This window comes from Semicossyphus pulcher, unplaced genomic scaffold (genome assembly GCF_022749685.1).
Source record: "Semicossyphus pulcher isolate SPU_LCO1_2020_fin unplaced genomic scaffold, fSemPul1.0.p SCAF_3, whole genome shotgun sequence".
Lineage (NCBI taxonomy): Eukaryota > Metazoa > Chordata > Actinopteri > Labriformes > Labridae > Semicossyphus > Semicossyphus pulcher.
In genome coordinates, this window is record NW_027211704.1 from 28121146 (window position 1) to 28136476 (window position 15331).

General features: G+C 38.7%; 1 protein-coding gene across 3 annotated transcripts in view; it reads right to left on the bottom strand.

The window, feature by feature from the left end:
• Positions 1-1407: 1407 nt before the first annotated feature.
• Positions 1408-15331, bottom strand: part of LOC138606300 (band 4.1-like protein 1) — a 92555-nt gene continuing 78631 nt past the window's right edge. For 2 of the 3 annotated variants that reach the window (XM_069678765.1, XM_069678764.1), the window contains exons 17-24: positions 14445-14495; positions 12610-12969; positions 12035-12154; positions 10377-10442; positions 7162-7257; positions 6726-6806; positions 6507-6623; positions 1408-4950 (exon numbers count right to left, since the gene is read on the bottom strand). In XM_069678765.1, the coding sequence (XP_069534866.1) occupies positions 4945-4950; positions 6507-6623; positions 6726-6806; positions 7162-7257; positions 10377-10442; positions 12035-12154; positions 12610-12969; positions 14445-14495 (897 nt within the window). In that variant the 3' untranslated portion in view covers positions 1408-4944. The remainder of the gene's footprint in view (positions 4951-6506; positions 6624-6725; positions 6807-7161; positions 7258-10376; positions 10443-12034; positions 12155-12609; positions 12970-14444; positions 14496-15331) is intronic. The other variant, XM_069678766.1, reaches the window with a different exon arrangement.

Genomic DNA, 15331 nt, shown 5'->3' on the forward strand with positions numbered 1-15331 from the left:
TTAACTTATCATGTGTATATGGAGAACATTAGAAACATAGAACTTTGAAGCAGCCGCTGTGATGTTTACATGCTGCTGTGTTGATACATACTGTATGTGGTTGGGTTACTGATTAGTTTGAATGGCATTCTGCTGTTTTGCATGGGATTTTGACAATATAGGGCCTGGTGCATTTTATAGGTGTGTATTCCTAATAAAAGACGATGCTGCTGATCTTTTCCTTTCCCATTGTCTCCTGATGCCGAGTGGCAGTGCTGTGCTACAGAGGTACAGTGCAGTCTGTATGTAGCTTGTAATCCAGTGAAGTAGTTTGTACTTTCGAGGGAGGTGTACTGTAGGCTACTGGGTCCTGCTCAGATGCAAGAAATGCATCACGAAATGTGTAAAATACTGTTTTGTACACTCCAAATCATTTATATAAAAGAACCTTTCTAAAGAGATGATTTACTTTACGTTTTTATGTAATGACTGTTTCATACTGTAGCTAACTGTTGCTCAGCATGACTGTAAGTCCTCTCTCTTCTGTACATCTGCAAATTGACTGAATGGCTTAAGGAACATGCATCTGATAGGTTTGTGTGTAGGCCTATTGTATGTGTACCAAGAAATCTGAACCATGATCAGCCCCATGTTTTTGCTTCTGTCTCAGTCAACCCTTCTGAAATGTACTACTGGTCTATTGTCCATATTCGCTCTACATGAGGGTTTGTTCTGTTGCTATATGTTGTTTATACTGTGTTAATAAAGATTATTGATTTATAGAACTGGACCCTTGTCAAGCTCTATTTTAATTAGGTCTATTTAAGTGATTTAGAATTGCACTGGAAAAAATGTTAAGTTGAAAAAACATCCCAATTATTGTCCATGGCTCCAGTTCCAAAAACAAAATGATTTCCCATAATGCAATATTGCTTTATTAGACTTTTAAAAAATAGAAATTAAATATCTTTCAAACTACACATCCTGCATTTGTAAGGCATGCGTTTTGTTAAAAATTGGTATTCTTTAAACCAATCCTAGGATAACCCTATATGACATCACTATGTCATCATCAGAGATATGTTTCTCAGACTTGACAGAGCTCCTCCAAAGACACAGGAAGCTGTATACAACTGTTTCCATAGGCCTCCTACTAACTATTACAACTAGTTAGATGATATAGTAAATGTAGTAAATGTTCTGTATATTTCTTGTCAGAACATCCATTTATTTAACATATAAACACTGAAAATGAAGTGTCTTCTGAAGTGAAGTGGGTTGGTTGCAGATAAACACTAGATGGCACTAAGATCACACAGCCAGCTTGAGTCTGCACTTATTTCATATGTGCTGAATTTGGCCACAAGATGGCAATACAAAACAAGTTTGTTTTCTCTGTGTATCACTACAATAACAATTCCATCCATATATTATATAAAAACATCAATTTATTACATATTATGAATCATTAATGTATGAAAGCCATCTTATAATATTCACACACATAATGATATCCTCCAGGAGAAATGTAGGGTCCCGTATCGTTGCTAATGACACTTTGACATGCCACAGCTCAATCAGAGACAGTGTTTGAATCATACTGAGACATTTATTTATGCATGTATGTTTTCCATTTAGACTGAATGCAAATACAGCAAATACACACCACCAAGCACTAGGGGAATGTAGAGCAAAAGGCAGTGGAGAATTGAAGGTGGAGGCTAAACAGCAGAGCAGGTTGATGCTCTTTACAGAAAAAAAAAGCTAATATCCATAATCTGAAGTGTGTTGGTTTTTAAGTAAATTGGGCCTGTGTGTGTTTTGTTCTCTCTGAACTAACAGTCCACTTTTAGAGACACTATCTTGTCACTACTCTCAATGTCACATTCTGTACAAGATGGTTATTCACTTTCATGACAGCTCGTTCTCACCTTGGGCAGAGAGGAGAGGTCGTTTCTACATCTGCCTTGTGGTGATTTACAGCACTTTCAGCTGACCACTGATAACTGTGGCTCCTGCTTCCGTAAACACGACTCCAAACATAAGGCACCCATTCATGGAACATTTCTGTTGCACTGGTGTGCACAAAACCCATCCGTGCTCTTGTGAGTTTTCGACATGGTTTACAGGATAATACACAGGCGTATGGATATTTATGAATAAATACAGGCTCTCCATCCTTCAACTCACCACTTCACCCACAACACACATCTGCTCTCCTGATGCCAGTTTCTCTTCCATCAGTAGTCTGTCCAATACAGCAATGACACCTTTTTTCCAACAGTTTACAGTTTATGTGCTGCTATCACTGCAATGCAAATGCCTTCACAACATTCCAGTGTCTTATGACCAGAGAAATAAAACAGAGCAAAATAGAAAACACAAAGAATCAGTTTGGGAATCTCTTGTTTCCTCTGATACATGAACAGCAAGTCGACAGTTTCAGGTCGGGATGAGAGGATAAGACAACAAGGGTGACAAAGCCATGGTCACAAGTGTTGGAAAAGCTCCTTTGAGTATTACTAACTCTGTGTTATAGGTTTTGGTTACACTTTGTAATGCATGAGAGTTCACAGTTTTCTCCCTTCAGATGATAGATTAAAGAATAATGGCTGCTTATTGCAAATCTCACGAGCAGTGCGCTTCACTGCTTATGTCAACATTAGCACTATGACAGCAACACAGCTAACATTGGTCAGGCTTGATTAGAGGGACTGTTATGTATGGTAAGCGATGCATAGTATAGTATTAAAGGTCATCCAGGATATATGTAATGTGACAGTCAACAGGTTCTGTGGTTAGACAGCTGTAAATGTTTGTCACTCTATAAGTCTCGGCTTTGTCTGTGAGGGGAACAGGGAGAAAAAGCACAGGCCTCACATTCACCACTCCTATAAATACAATTACGAACTCATACACCATAATTTAAGATTAAATCCAACTGAAAACAAAACAGTACCCATGTTAATCTTGTGTGTTTTGAACTTTTCAGGCAGTGTTTGTGAGCATGCAAATATGATTCAAAACAAATCTATTCCTTCATCCATCACTTTTTAAAGGTGCTTTGATCCATGTTTTTATTCTGAAAAACGAATGAATCAAAAAGATGTGTTATGTAAAAGATGCAGTTCAAAGTAACAACACACAAAAAAATCAACTGACACTGTAGTTTCCTTCTAAGTTTGTAGTTTGCTAGCCTTTTCGTTTGGATGTGTTTTACTTTTATAGTCATATAACTGCAGACAATGTTAGCAATTAGCTCGAAGAAATAATTGAAAATCATTACAGTTTCTACAGTCAAAAGACGTAAACAGAATTAAATTCACAAGGTAGCCAGAGAAATGACTCCAAATGAACGCTAATGTAGTTGCGTGTATGCTAGATGTTTAAATAGACTGTTTGTTAGCATGTCAATGTTGCAAACAAAACAAAACAAAACAAAACAAAAAAACAATTACAGCTGGTTGAAGGAATAGATATTATGCTGACAATTGATTGACAGGGACACTTTTTAAGACTTGAGTGAACAGCATACAGACAACCAAATATTCAGGCAAAACAAAACCACCAAAGGTTTGTCCAACAATTCACTGCATTTCACTTCATTGCATCATTATTTCCCACTTGTAAGATCTCAAGTGAAAAAAAGCATTAAGCAATCTAACGGCATAATAAGTTTCTCTTTCAGAGGTTTTAAGAGGCATGTTCACATCAAAGACTAAAATGTCCAAAAACACAAGAATGACATATAAACTCTGTTTCATGATGGAAGTCAGTAAAATCAAGTAGGAAAAAAAATAAAAACATACGAAAAACATTTCTTAAACTTATTAGATAAAACATTATTTATATTAAAATTTCTCTAAAAATGCTTCAACAGTGCCCGAAACGTGTAACTAGCATTTCTTTATGTAGATAGCAAGAAGACCAAAAAATGGAATTGGTAACAGTGAGCAGGGGAGGAGTGATCAGATAATGTTGGAAACTGGGACCAAAGCAGAGTTCCAGCTGTCCAATGAGGTGTGCACAACAGTCCTTCTTCAGCAGAGTCCATCAGGACTTTGTGTCCCACCATTGGCCCAGTGTTTTTTACAGTTTCACCTTAGGTGCTCAGTCCCATCATATCAGAGTTTCTCATGGATTTCAAATATGCACGCCTGTACATACGTGTATTTTTTCTTTTCATTCGCTCTGCTATTTTGCAATTGAATCATGCGGATTATAATCATCTGATATTATACATATTTCATAAACAAGCGGCCACTGAACATAAATTAGATCCTCTATAGATAAAAATGTAAAAAGCTAATAAGACAGCTGTTGATTATACTGAAGGTGTCAAAGCCAGGAGATGGCAGCCACAAGCAAAAGGCTGCATCTTGCCTTGTGGCACCAACCTCCAGATACCCAACCCCCACCACCAGTATTGTCTCCATCCTTTCACACAAACATCCTCTGCTCTTATGTCTTATTCTTATGTTAGAGTAGCAAAGGGAAGTTGTTTGGGACTTTAAAACACAAATAAGTAATTTGGGAAAGTTTGGCGTGGAAAACTCATTGTTCAATGGAGCCAAAATGCATCAAATAATATGCAAGTTAAGTTTCAGACAAATAGTAACATTTGTAACTAGTTTCATTTTCAATCTTGCATCACACCACTTGATTTAACCAAGTGATTAATCATCCAATATAAGATGTTTCCTGTTCCATAACAGTTGGAGGGCTAGTACGGGCCGGGACAGGACGAGAGGCCGCGTGTGGTCAGAGGCCGAGTCACAGTTGGTTAGGCTAAACAGGGGTGGGGGTCTACTGCTTCATGGAACTTAGCCTGCTCTTGGATGGGTGTGTACACTGGGGGAGTAGGGAGTCCTCATATCAGGTTGGTGGCGTACTGCAGGGTGTGACAGGTGACACACAGCTGGAGGATCCTCTCCTGGCCTCCATCTCATGGGCCACCATGACCGATCAGGACTGCAACAAGATAGAAACGGACACTGTCATCACACATGGGCACATATGAGACAAAAAATGTGTAAGGCCTTTGTGGTAGTATATTGATAAAGAACAATAAAATTGTTGCATTGATTATATTCTTTCACAGGTCCCTCCCTCTGTTACTGTATGTGAGCATGTAATTTATAATAGTGCTGGAGCTAACTGACAAGGGCCTGGACCAAGGCGAAACATGTAGCATTACATGATGTTGCATCTACCTTATATAAATGGGGTGTTTACTCCTGTGCCATTTTCTGACCAGTTTAACTTGTTTTAAGTGCCTGTTAAACATTATATGCCTTCCTCCAAGAGAGACTTCTGTACTCAGTGATACTCTCCCCAAAATATATTGTATCTCTTATATGTTATTTATATATTTCTTCAAATGTATATATGTATGGTTTGTGTGTTTATTTCATGACTTCTGAATGATTGCAGGTTAAGTTGTATTGCATGTATTTGTAGTTGTTTTATGTCAGTTTGTGGTGTTTTTGTCTTTCTGTAGTAATTTCGCATGTCTTTTGCATCTGTGTAGCCTTTATGCATTTTTGTGGTGATTTTGCATCCATTTGTCGTCATTTAGAGTCTTTGACTTTGCTATGCATCATGCTGTGGTAGTTTTGTGTGTCCTTGTAGTGTTTTTGTGTCTCTTTGTCAGTTTTTTTTTGTCGTTTTGTGGCCTTTCTGTCTTCAACACCATTGATCACACTGTCCTCTAACTGTGTAAAGGAGAGACATGCAGACACTGGCAGACTGTTCTCGCATAACAAAGGTGATTCTGTGTCCTGCTACTTATTATGGTGTCCCCCAGGGCTCAATTTTAGGGCCCACCCTTTTCTCCCTTTACATGCTCACTCTGGACAACATCATACAAAACCAAAACTTTAATTTCCATTTTTATGCTGACGAAACAAAAAAACAAAACACAAAAAACAAAACCAAAACCAACTACAAACCTTTTTATAAATGCTTGGCCTGAATGACACAAAGTCTGAGGAGTCTCCTTTGCTCCTCCCAAAGTTAGGTCTCAAATTGTTAACAACGTCCCAATTTACTGTTTCATTCAACTCTGACATTAAACTAGACCTCCATGTAAATAAGGTTGTCCAGTCACGTTTTTATCAACTCTGCTCCAAAATCAAATAATTTGTATCATTAAAGAGCTGGAGAAGCTTTTTCACATATGTATTACATTGCAAAAAGTTATTTTCTCTTTTTGCTTTATTCATATTATTGTTTTATCCACACCTGAAATTACCCCTGCAATAAGTCAGTTGCTAACTTAAACTTTGGATGTTTTATCAATGTTGCCCATTGCTTTGCTGCCTCTTCTGCACCTTCGCTTTGAAAAAATCTATTACATAAATTGCGGTTATTATAAAATTAATTTACTAACTAAAAATATAATGTAACTTCCAATAGATGTTCTGGCCCAGGTATCCCCTAACCTCAAGACCCAGGGGTAAGTTCCAGTAGGCTTGTACAGTAATTGGACCATGCACTAGTGGCGCAGTCATAACATAGTCACATACCTCTGCTTTCTGCTTTAGCTCCTCAGTGGGAGAGTCTGTTTCCCTGATAACTACAGCTTTTGTCACCAGCATGTCAGGGTGTTGCTGCTTCGCCTCTTGGATGGCCATGGCAAGGGCCTGGGGATATTAAGCAACAACATGGGTCACAAACTTCAAATATTAACTTCCTTTGTCAGTGTTGCAATTGTGTCAATATGTTTTTATGATACTTCTCTGCACCTGATGTTGGTCCACATCATCGTCTCCTGTGATTATAATCCTTTTCTCAATTCTGGTCTCTGAGTAACCTCCTTTCACAGTCTGCAGAACAGATACAGAGACAAAGTTCTTTATTTTCAGAAACCTCAAGGTAACTTTTTGTGCTCCAGACAATTTCCTCATATTATATTTTTTTATAACAGTAAATATAAACTCTTTAATGGAGTGTTAACGTTCAGTATTCAAAACTTTGCTATATTAAATTGTCTGAACAGAATTTTTTATTAGTCATTAAAAAAAAAATGTATTCTTTGCATTCAAGCTATCTACTCCAACATGTCGGCAAGAAGGAGTGGGGCATATTTATGAGTGTACCATAAGATACAGATGTATTTGGCTGACTTCCAAGCTCCGGTCAATGAACTATAACCATGGGAACAGATGAACAGGATGTTACCTTGGTAACTTGAGTTGTAGTTGCTGAGGTTACGCTTTCAGCTGTAATGGTCAGCGGGGACACAACAGACTCCCTCTCCTGGGTACCAGGTTTTACCTGCAGCACATTCATTAGAGGAGGGCCTTATACATATGAAGCATGAAGTATACACTGTATACACACACATTCTCATAACAAAACATGGAGTGTGGTCTTTCAGCAAAGACAAAGCAGCTGGCCAAGAAATTCCAACATTAAAATCTCTCATGAAGGCATCAGGGTTTTTTTCAAGATGATTAACCTGTCACATAAACAAGACAGCAGCCTATCAAACTTTACTGACCATGGGCCTTTCTCAAACCAGGCCCTCTCCACTAGATGGAGAGAACACATTATAGTCACATTCGTAGCTGACTGTCTTTAGGGGGCACAAAATACTGTCTGAGGATTTAGAACAGACTCCCCTCTCTCTAGTGAACAACAAAAACTGTTTAACTTTTCATAACCACAGTGTATCAAAACATTATAAAAAGCTGCAAGAGTTACAAAATGAAAAGTATTACATTTACTCTATAGTAGGAGAGAAAGTCTAACTCCCAAGCTTTGCTTGTATTTCTTGTTGATGCAAAGTCTTTGTAAATATAGTCTACAACACTTAGGGCTCCTGGTGTAGCCAGTTAGCAATAAAGGCCAACACTTCCTTTTCCATGCATTGCATTGTTTATGGTCCCGCTAGCAACCTGAGACGTGAGAATCGAGTTAGAGTTGAAATACAACATCTGCCTGGGGACTACAGGTGAAAATTCGCCTTCTGGCTAACTGGCATATTTTCAGAAATGGCATTTATATGCACTGTCCCAGTCAAATAAATAAATACAAATACAAAAAAAAACAGATTGTTACCTGTCTGATTATACGGAATAATAAAAAAGAGAGATTACCATACAGAGAAGGGTATATTTGATCCTAAAAACAATGTAATATTTAAATTGGCTTTTGTAATACAATGTTTATCTTAGTATGAGTCTTACTTTTGTACTGTGAGTCACACTGAACATATTTGTACAAGGGTGTCTTCCATGACAAACAAAACAAGGATTTGCATATAGTAAGTCAGCATTGGCGTAGACTTGCTGGAGAGACTTTTAAAACACATTCCCAGTCCCAGTTAAGTGGTTCGGGATTGCACCCAAGTGTCCAGACAAATCCAAACAAGCGTGCAAATTAAGTGGAAGTGCATAAGGAAAGGGTGAGGGGATGATTCGAGGAAGTTAAGTCACTCAGGTTGACAAAATAGAGAACTGTGTAGATGGTAAAACTTGAGAATTTGATTTAATTTAAATGATTCAATATTACTTTTCTGAAATACAAAGCAGATGACTTGAAAAATGAAGCAGAAGTTTAAACATAAATATCATAAGTGTCTCAAAGAGACTTCAGGTTAGACACTTCAAAAGACTCGTCCTGAATGCTAAGGAGTGATAACCTTCCATCCGCAATCAACCTTTGGAGAGCCCACTGCTTGTAAAGACCTTCAGACCAGTTCAACCCATCATCTAGGGAATTTATTACATATATCAATCCGTATTTTGATGTGTTTCTGGAAGGCAACTTGAATTCGTCTTCTCACTGTGATATATGGGAAGCCTTTTAGGCTTATGTGAGAGGGAACATTGTGTCATACAGAGCATGTAGAAATAAAGTAAGAAGACACACTCTCCCAACTAGGAAATTATTTAAGATTATTGGAACAGGACCATTCCATGACAAAAACTGTAACTCAGAATAGGTCATACAATAACTTGTGCAAAAGGCTAAGCAGCTATGCCTAGGAGAACATATCACTAATCACAAATCAACCATGATATTTATGTAGCAATATAAGGAAGATTCTGAAAAATTCCAGTCCAATAAAACTGATTATTACTCTCAAAATGTTGAAGCAAATCTGTTTCTGGAAAGATGACCTTTTGCATGAACTGATACAAAAGACCTTCTTCATTATGAGATAAATGTGAAGGAGGTGCATTGTGCTATCAATCAATAACAAAATAATAAGGTACCAGAACCAGATACCGTCCTGATCGTATACTCCGAAAACACTCAAAGGACAGGGCCATCTTACCAACATTATTAAAGAAGCACCAACTCACATTCACTCAGGATTGCCACAATAACATTGCTTCTTAAACCAGGCAAAGAACATCTGTCACAGATAAGAACAAGCTATCTCTCTATGTGGACGACTTCTTATTATATCTTACATATTCAAAGCAGTTTGACCAAACTAAAGTGGGACTTCAGCAGTGGATTGTCTTACAACTGTCATTGGTTGGTAGAATCAGTACAATTAAAATAAATGTATTACACAAATTCATTTAGTTATTTCATTGATTCTCTTAAATCTCCTTAATTTAAGATGTTATTAAACAGTTTCTCAGGTTTGCCTTTTTGTGCATCTGTTTGTATTCAAAGAGCAGTGATGGGAGATACTGTATGTCTCAATAGAGCAACATGAAATGAAAGTCTTAGAGGCTTTTCAAAATATATCATTGCCATTTTTTTGTCATCATGATAAGTGTTTGATAGAAAAATAAATGTAGTCAAAAAATGAAATATCTTCTGCATGGGTTAACTGGTTCCATCTATGACACTATCTGGGCCCTTTTTCTTTATACCCTGTTGTTGTATATTGTTGTATCCCTTCAGCATTTGCGTATTTTATACTTTGGATATTTCCAAAGATATTTATACAAAAAGAAGTTAAGGGATTCCAAAGAAAAACATTTTCTTTAAATGGTCTGAATTTAAGCCTCAGACACCAACATACTCTGACTTTTCTGTTAATAAATGCAATTTCATCTGACAGAAAAATAACAGTAGGAAAAATGATCTGCATAAAAATATTATTTGCACACAAATCAGAGTTATTCAAAGCACTGGCAGTAGCATGTATTTACACTCGCATCTAAATTTTCAAATGGGCATTCTCTGAGTCATACAACTGAGTCATTATGACACTAAATACAAATACTGTGACAAAAATTCACATTCAGGGCAGCTATGTTTTTAAAACACTATTCAGTGTCACACTGTTTGGAGGCATAGGAAGTTAAGGTCAGGGCTGCAAAATGAGACAGTGACTGCACAATGTTTGGAGTTTTTTACTCTGCCACCAGACCCACACACAAACACACGCTGTCACACTGATGTATTATGCCTGTAAAGATACTCACTGGGGAGCCATTTTCTTTAGGGGCAGCAGGGGCAGCAGCAGCAGCAGCCTTTCGCGGGCTGACGTTCTGAAGGAGACAGAGATGCAGTATGACTTACTGAAAGTGAGATTTGTTGGAAAAGTTTTTATAAACTTCCTAAAACACAGTAAGTCCAGTAATATCTAAGAAACAGAATAAGTAAACATACAAAGGAGCATTACTTTGGTTAGTTTATTAGGTCATAGGTAATAAGAGATCCACACAGATTAACATCCTAATAACTAAAAGTACCTTATATGTTGTTTACTATTGGTCTTGAGACAGCCATTACACAAAATTTTAGAATCTAATATTGTCACTTGATATTGTTGTTGCGTTTGTCTTTCTGTTGTAACAGTTTGTTACTATGTTAATCTACTAGAAGCTGACTTTGTCTGCTCTTTGGTGCTGTACAGGTCATGGGTTCAAGTTTGCTTTTTCACTGAAAACAACTGGCTGCTGTGGCGTAAAGCAATGTGTTGAAAGCGGTGAGTGTGAACCAAAACAAGACCTAAAACATCAACACATGATGACTTTCACCAACACATGTTGAGAGCAGGGTTAGTACAGTACATGTCAAAACTGCATGGAGCGTACTGAATTGAGAGAGAATGTTTCACTGCCTGTGAAAGTCATTTTACGATAGGGATTTTGTATTTTTACCCCTTTTAAAAGCCTCACTCCTATACTTAGAGGACTTATGTAAATGTCTGTCATGTGCGTTATTTGCCAAAAGTGTCATACAACAGAGAAATTTAAAGAAAATATGATATAATCTCTTAAGCTCTATCTAATTGGAGTCCATACAAGCTTTTGCCAACATGAGTTATAAAGGGTTTTGTGCTTACAACATATTTCTGGCCATGACTGACAGTCAAGCACAGCATGTGTTTACTTGATGAATTGTTTATGAAAGTAATCCTAAAGCTGAACAAATTTCTATTACCACAGTCTGGCAGTGCTACTCAAATTTAAGGCCAGACTGCTGGCAGCAATCAAGCCTTTGTGCTATTGTTTGGAAACTCGACAGATGTGACATGGCTCCCTCTGCTGGCTGAAAAATGCTGGTGCTGGAGATCTTTGTCTGCCTACCCATGACATCATCCTCCATTTGCTGCAGATGCGCACACACATGCACAGGTTTCAGTCTTTCTGTGACATCTTTGACTCAACACTGATTTGGCACTTCAAAGGCTCTACATGATTGCCTGAGTTCATCCACAGCATTATCTGAATGGCTAAAAAGCCCAGCAATAATTACATTTTAATAAGGCACATGTGGGAGAGCCAGCCAGCTCTAAAATCATTGCCTATGGAGATGAATGGGATTCGCACCTGCTTTCATCATCCTCATTAATGCACTGTCAATACTCTAATCACTCCATAATGATGCTATTATGTCATCTCCATCCAGGGAATTGGGCCTTCTCATCACCAAGGCACAAAGAAAGAGCTTTCTCCTAATCAAGTCCTAACCTCAGAGCTCTGCCAAAATGTTAAATTATTCATGGCAAGTCCATTTGTGCGCTGACTGATGGGATCGATCCTATGATGACTATTGTTCTCAAGATATTTTAAATGACAGTATAGTAAAGTTTGTTCAAATTGCTTATAGTATGGTTTTCTTATTGTTGTTTTACCTGTGGTGAGACATTCATGATGTTCTCTGAACCATTCGTATGGTTCTCCGTCTTGGTGTCCGACCTCTTCAGCATATGGGCTGCAGTGACAGCACTGGGGTCTTTCTTTGCCACAGGAGGCTGCATGAAACACAATAAGTACAGTTCAGTCAAACAACATCAAGCAATATGTTCAGACCTCTGAAGACCTTTGAAAAAAGATGTGTTGCTTACGAGCAGCATAATTAAAACAGTTTGAACACAGTCACCTTAAGGAACAAAAGCAAATACAGGGTTTTATACTGGGTTGTTAGGCTTCACGACAACATGCGAATGATGATGCAGCAGCATTAAAAAAACTCTCACCAACTCAAATAAATGGGTGATAGGAGTATAAATGACCAAATCAAATATACAGTGAATTAAAAAAAGAAAAAAATGTAACAGAAGGAACAATGGGATTGGTCCAACACCAAAAACATAATTATTAAAATAATTAAATAATGAACTTGAGGAAGTTATGGCACAAAGTCCAACCAGGCAGGATGTTTCCGGTGGGTGATGATAATGAAGGATGAATACATTCATCTGTCTACCTCATGATATGCTCCCTCCTCAGGAAGCTTCTCATCCATGGGAGACTTGTCCCGGGAGCCCATTAGACGGGCAGAGTAGAACCTGGAGGTCTCCTCAAAGTCCTCCCGGCCCACCTCGGGCTGTCGCTCCCTCTCTCCCAGCTCACACATGCCCTTTGAGAACTCATCCGCGCCAGAATGGAGGTCCATGATGACGGTGAAGTCGACCTCGGCCTCCAGGCTGGACGTGGAACTGACTGTCATGCTGGAGCACTTGCGCTCAATGCCCAGGTGGGTTTCCCTCATGCATGCCACCGTGTCCCGCTCCTGCTCTTCCTCTGAGGTAATGATCGGCTGGGGCCTCCTGTCCCCCAGCTCCTTCTGGACCAGGTACACACACAGTATCACCACTCTAAGGTTACACAACTGCATACGGAGGCATGGTGAAAATGACATGGAATGGAATGGATGTATCATCCTACTGTTTGAAGGTTGCGTATTTGCTGAAATTCAGGGAGGATCCAAACTGAAGGCAATTGTACAGTGTATCTCGAATTTACAAATGTAGAAACCATTGAGCACACAATAATATCAAGAGTGCAAAGTTAACAGAGGATTAGGAATAGGGCTTAAAGGTATAATCAGTTGGATTGGTCCTAGAAAAATAAAATATAGACTTTTACAAATAATAATATTAATAATAATATAAATCATCACTAATGGGCCTCTAAAACGTGTGTTGGTGAGTGTGTGTGCAGACCCCTGTGAGACCTTTTCCTCTGCATCTATTCTATTGTTTTGCTTTGCACGGAATGTTTTCAGGTGTGATGCTGTTGTGGTTCCCTGAGCCAATCACAGCATATAGGTGAGTGTGGGAGAGGTTCAAATTAGCAACTGGGCCCCATTCAGACCGGCGAAAGGGGTAAAAGAGCGTTGCAGAGTTGGCCTTTTTCGGTCGGACAGGTAGGTGCCTCATACCAGGTAGGACAAGCTTACCGGCAGATGGCATGCTAGCGCAAAGTTAACCATGAAGCTGTCGATGCTAGCTCGGTGGGGTGGGCGTATTCTCGCACGAGAGAGTGAGAGTGAGCTTCTGGTGACGAAGAGCCCAGGAGGAGGGGCCCAGTTTGAATGTGTTCTTGACAAAATGCAAGGAAAAATCCTACTCATTATACCTTTAATTACAACTTTTGCTCTGAAACTAGAGGTTGGGACACTCAGAGGGATGAGAACATAAATTCTACATAGAATTTCTAGAACTTTTTTTATACACAAAATGAATAATCAGCATTTCGATCTTTTGCATATTTCCAAAATTAGCCTGAAAAGTTGAAACCCTTTTATTATCAAGTCCATAGCTTCTGTAGTAGCTGCTTTCTTATGTTTAACCGAATGGATTTCGAAAAAGCAATGAAAAAAAACCACAGAAAACAGATCGACTGAACTTCTGTGCAACCCATGATGAGGGGTCAGGAGAAAATAACCCTGTTTCAAGGCCATAAAGGTGGATAACTATCTAATTAAAAATGAATCCCTGAGGCAGCCAATTTAAAGTCATGCCCCTTGTATTATTTACAAGTACAATAGTTAATGAGATCACAGAAAAAAACAGATCATGCCAGCAATAGTCAATCACAAGGGAGATTGAATTCAAAATCTGATCATGCTTATTGATGAGGGCAGCTGAGTAGCCAGTGAAAATTAACAGTCCATAGATTTTGGCTATTTTTATACTGTATATGTCAGAAGGAACTGCAGCTGGTAAAGATGCATGCAGTTTACCCATGGGGGGTGCAGAGAGGAAAAGAAATGGTGTGTAGAGAATATGACGGTGGGTTTAAATACAAAAGAGTAACCTTGAAATCAGCAAACGGCTCTTCATAAATGGCAGGAGTCGAAACAGGCTCCTGCAGGGGGAAGCAGAGGAAAGAGCAGAGAGCATCTAAAGGTTAGCACAAGCTGAAGTGACCAGCAGACTGACAGGCCATCACACTAACAGAAATCCTAACAGCAGAGCTTGACAGAGGCCTGGAAATATGAGCCCAGTGAGTTCTGAGCAACCTAAACTTGGATCTTGGTATACTGCTCGGTGAGGCTCAAAATCTAAATGTAGCCACACACTTTCAAGTAGCTAATGGTTCAAAAAATCACTAAAAATAATGTTTTGATGTTTTTAACCCAAGTTTAGGTGAGAAATTCAGCCAGACTTGATCTAAGCCCACTGGGTCTGTTAGATCCAGCCAGGTTCAAATGTACTCAGGCACAAATTTCAAGCACTACTACACTACTACATTTTAAAAGACAGGTGAGTTTACTACAAACGAAACATCTACAGCCTGGTTTATTTGTTAGAATTAGCAGAGGCAGGACAAGAGAATCATGCTGTTTGTATAATGAGCAGGTTTTTAGCATAGCATCATTGAACAACTGAGAAAGTGTTGCAACACTACGCACCTTGAATTTCAACAAGGGACTGTTGGTATGTCAAATAATAATGTTAAATGCCCAATAAAAGGTGCCGGATGCATTTCAAAGCCTCTTAAATTGACAGTGCAAGTGGGTCCACATGTTTGGAGGAGCACCTAATATTTTCCCACACTCCTCGAGTTCAATCTGATCTTGATATGATTGTCACTCGCCAGTGAGAGGTACGCAACACCTCCTCTCATGCCTGTTTAATCCAATATATGCAAGAGCTTGACTCAGATGAAAAGGTGGGAAATGATGAAAGCTGTCATGTCTA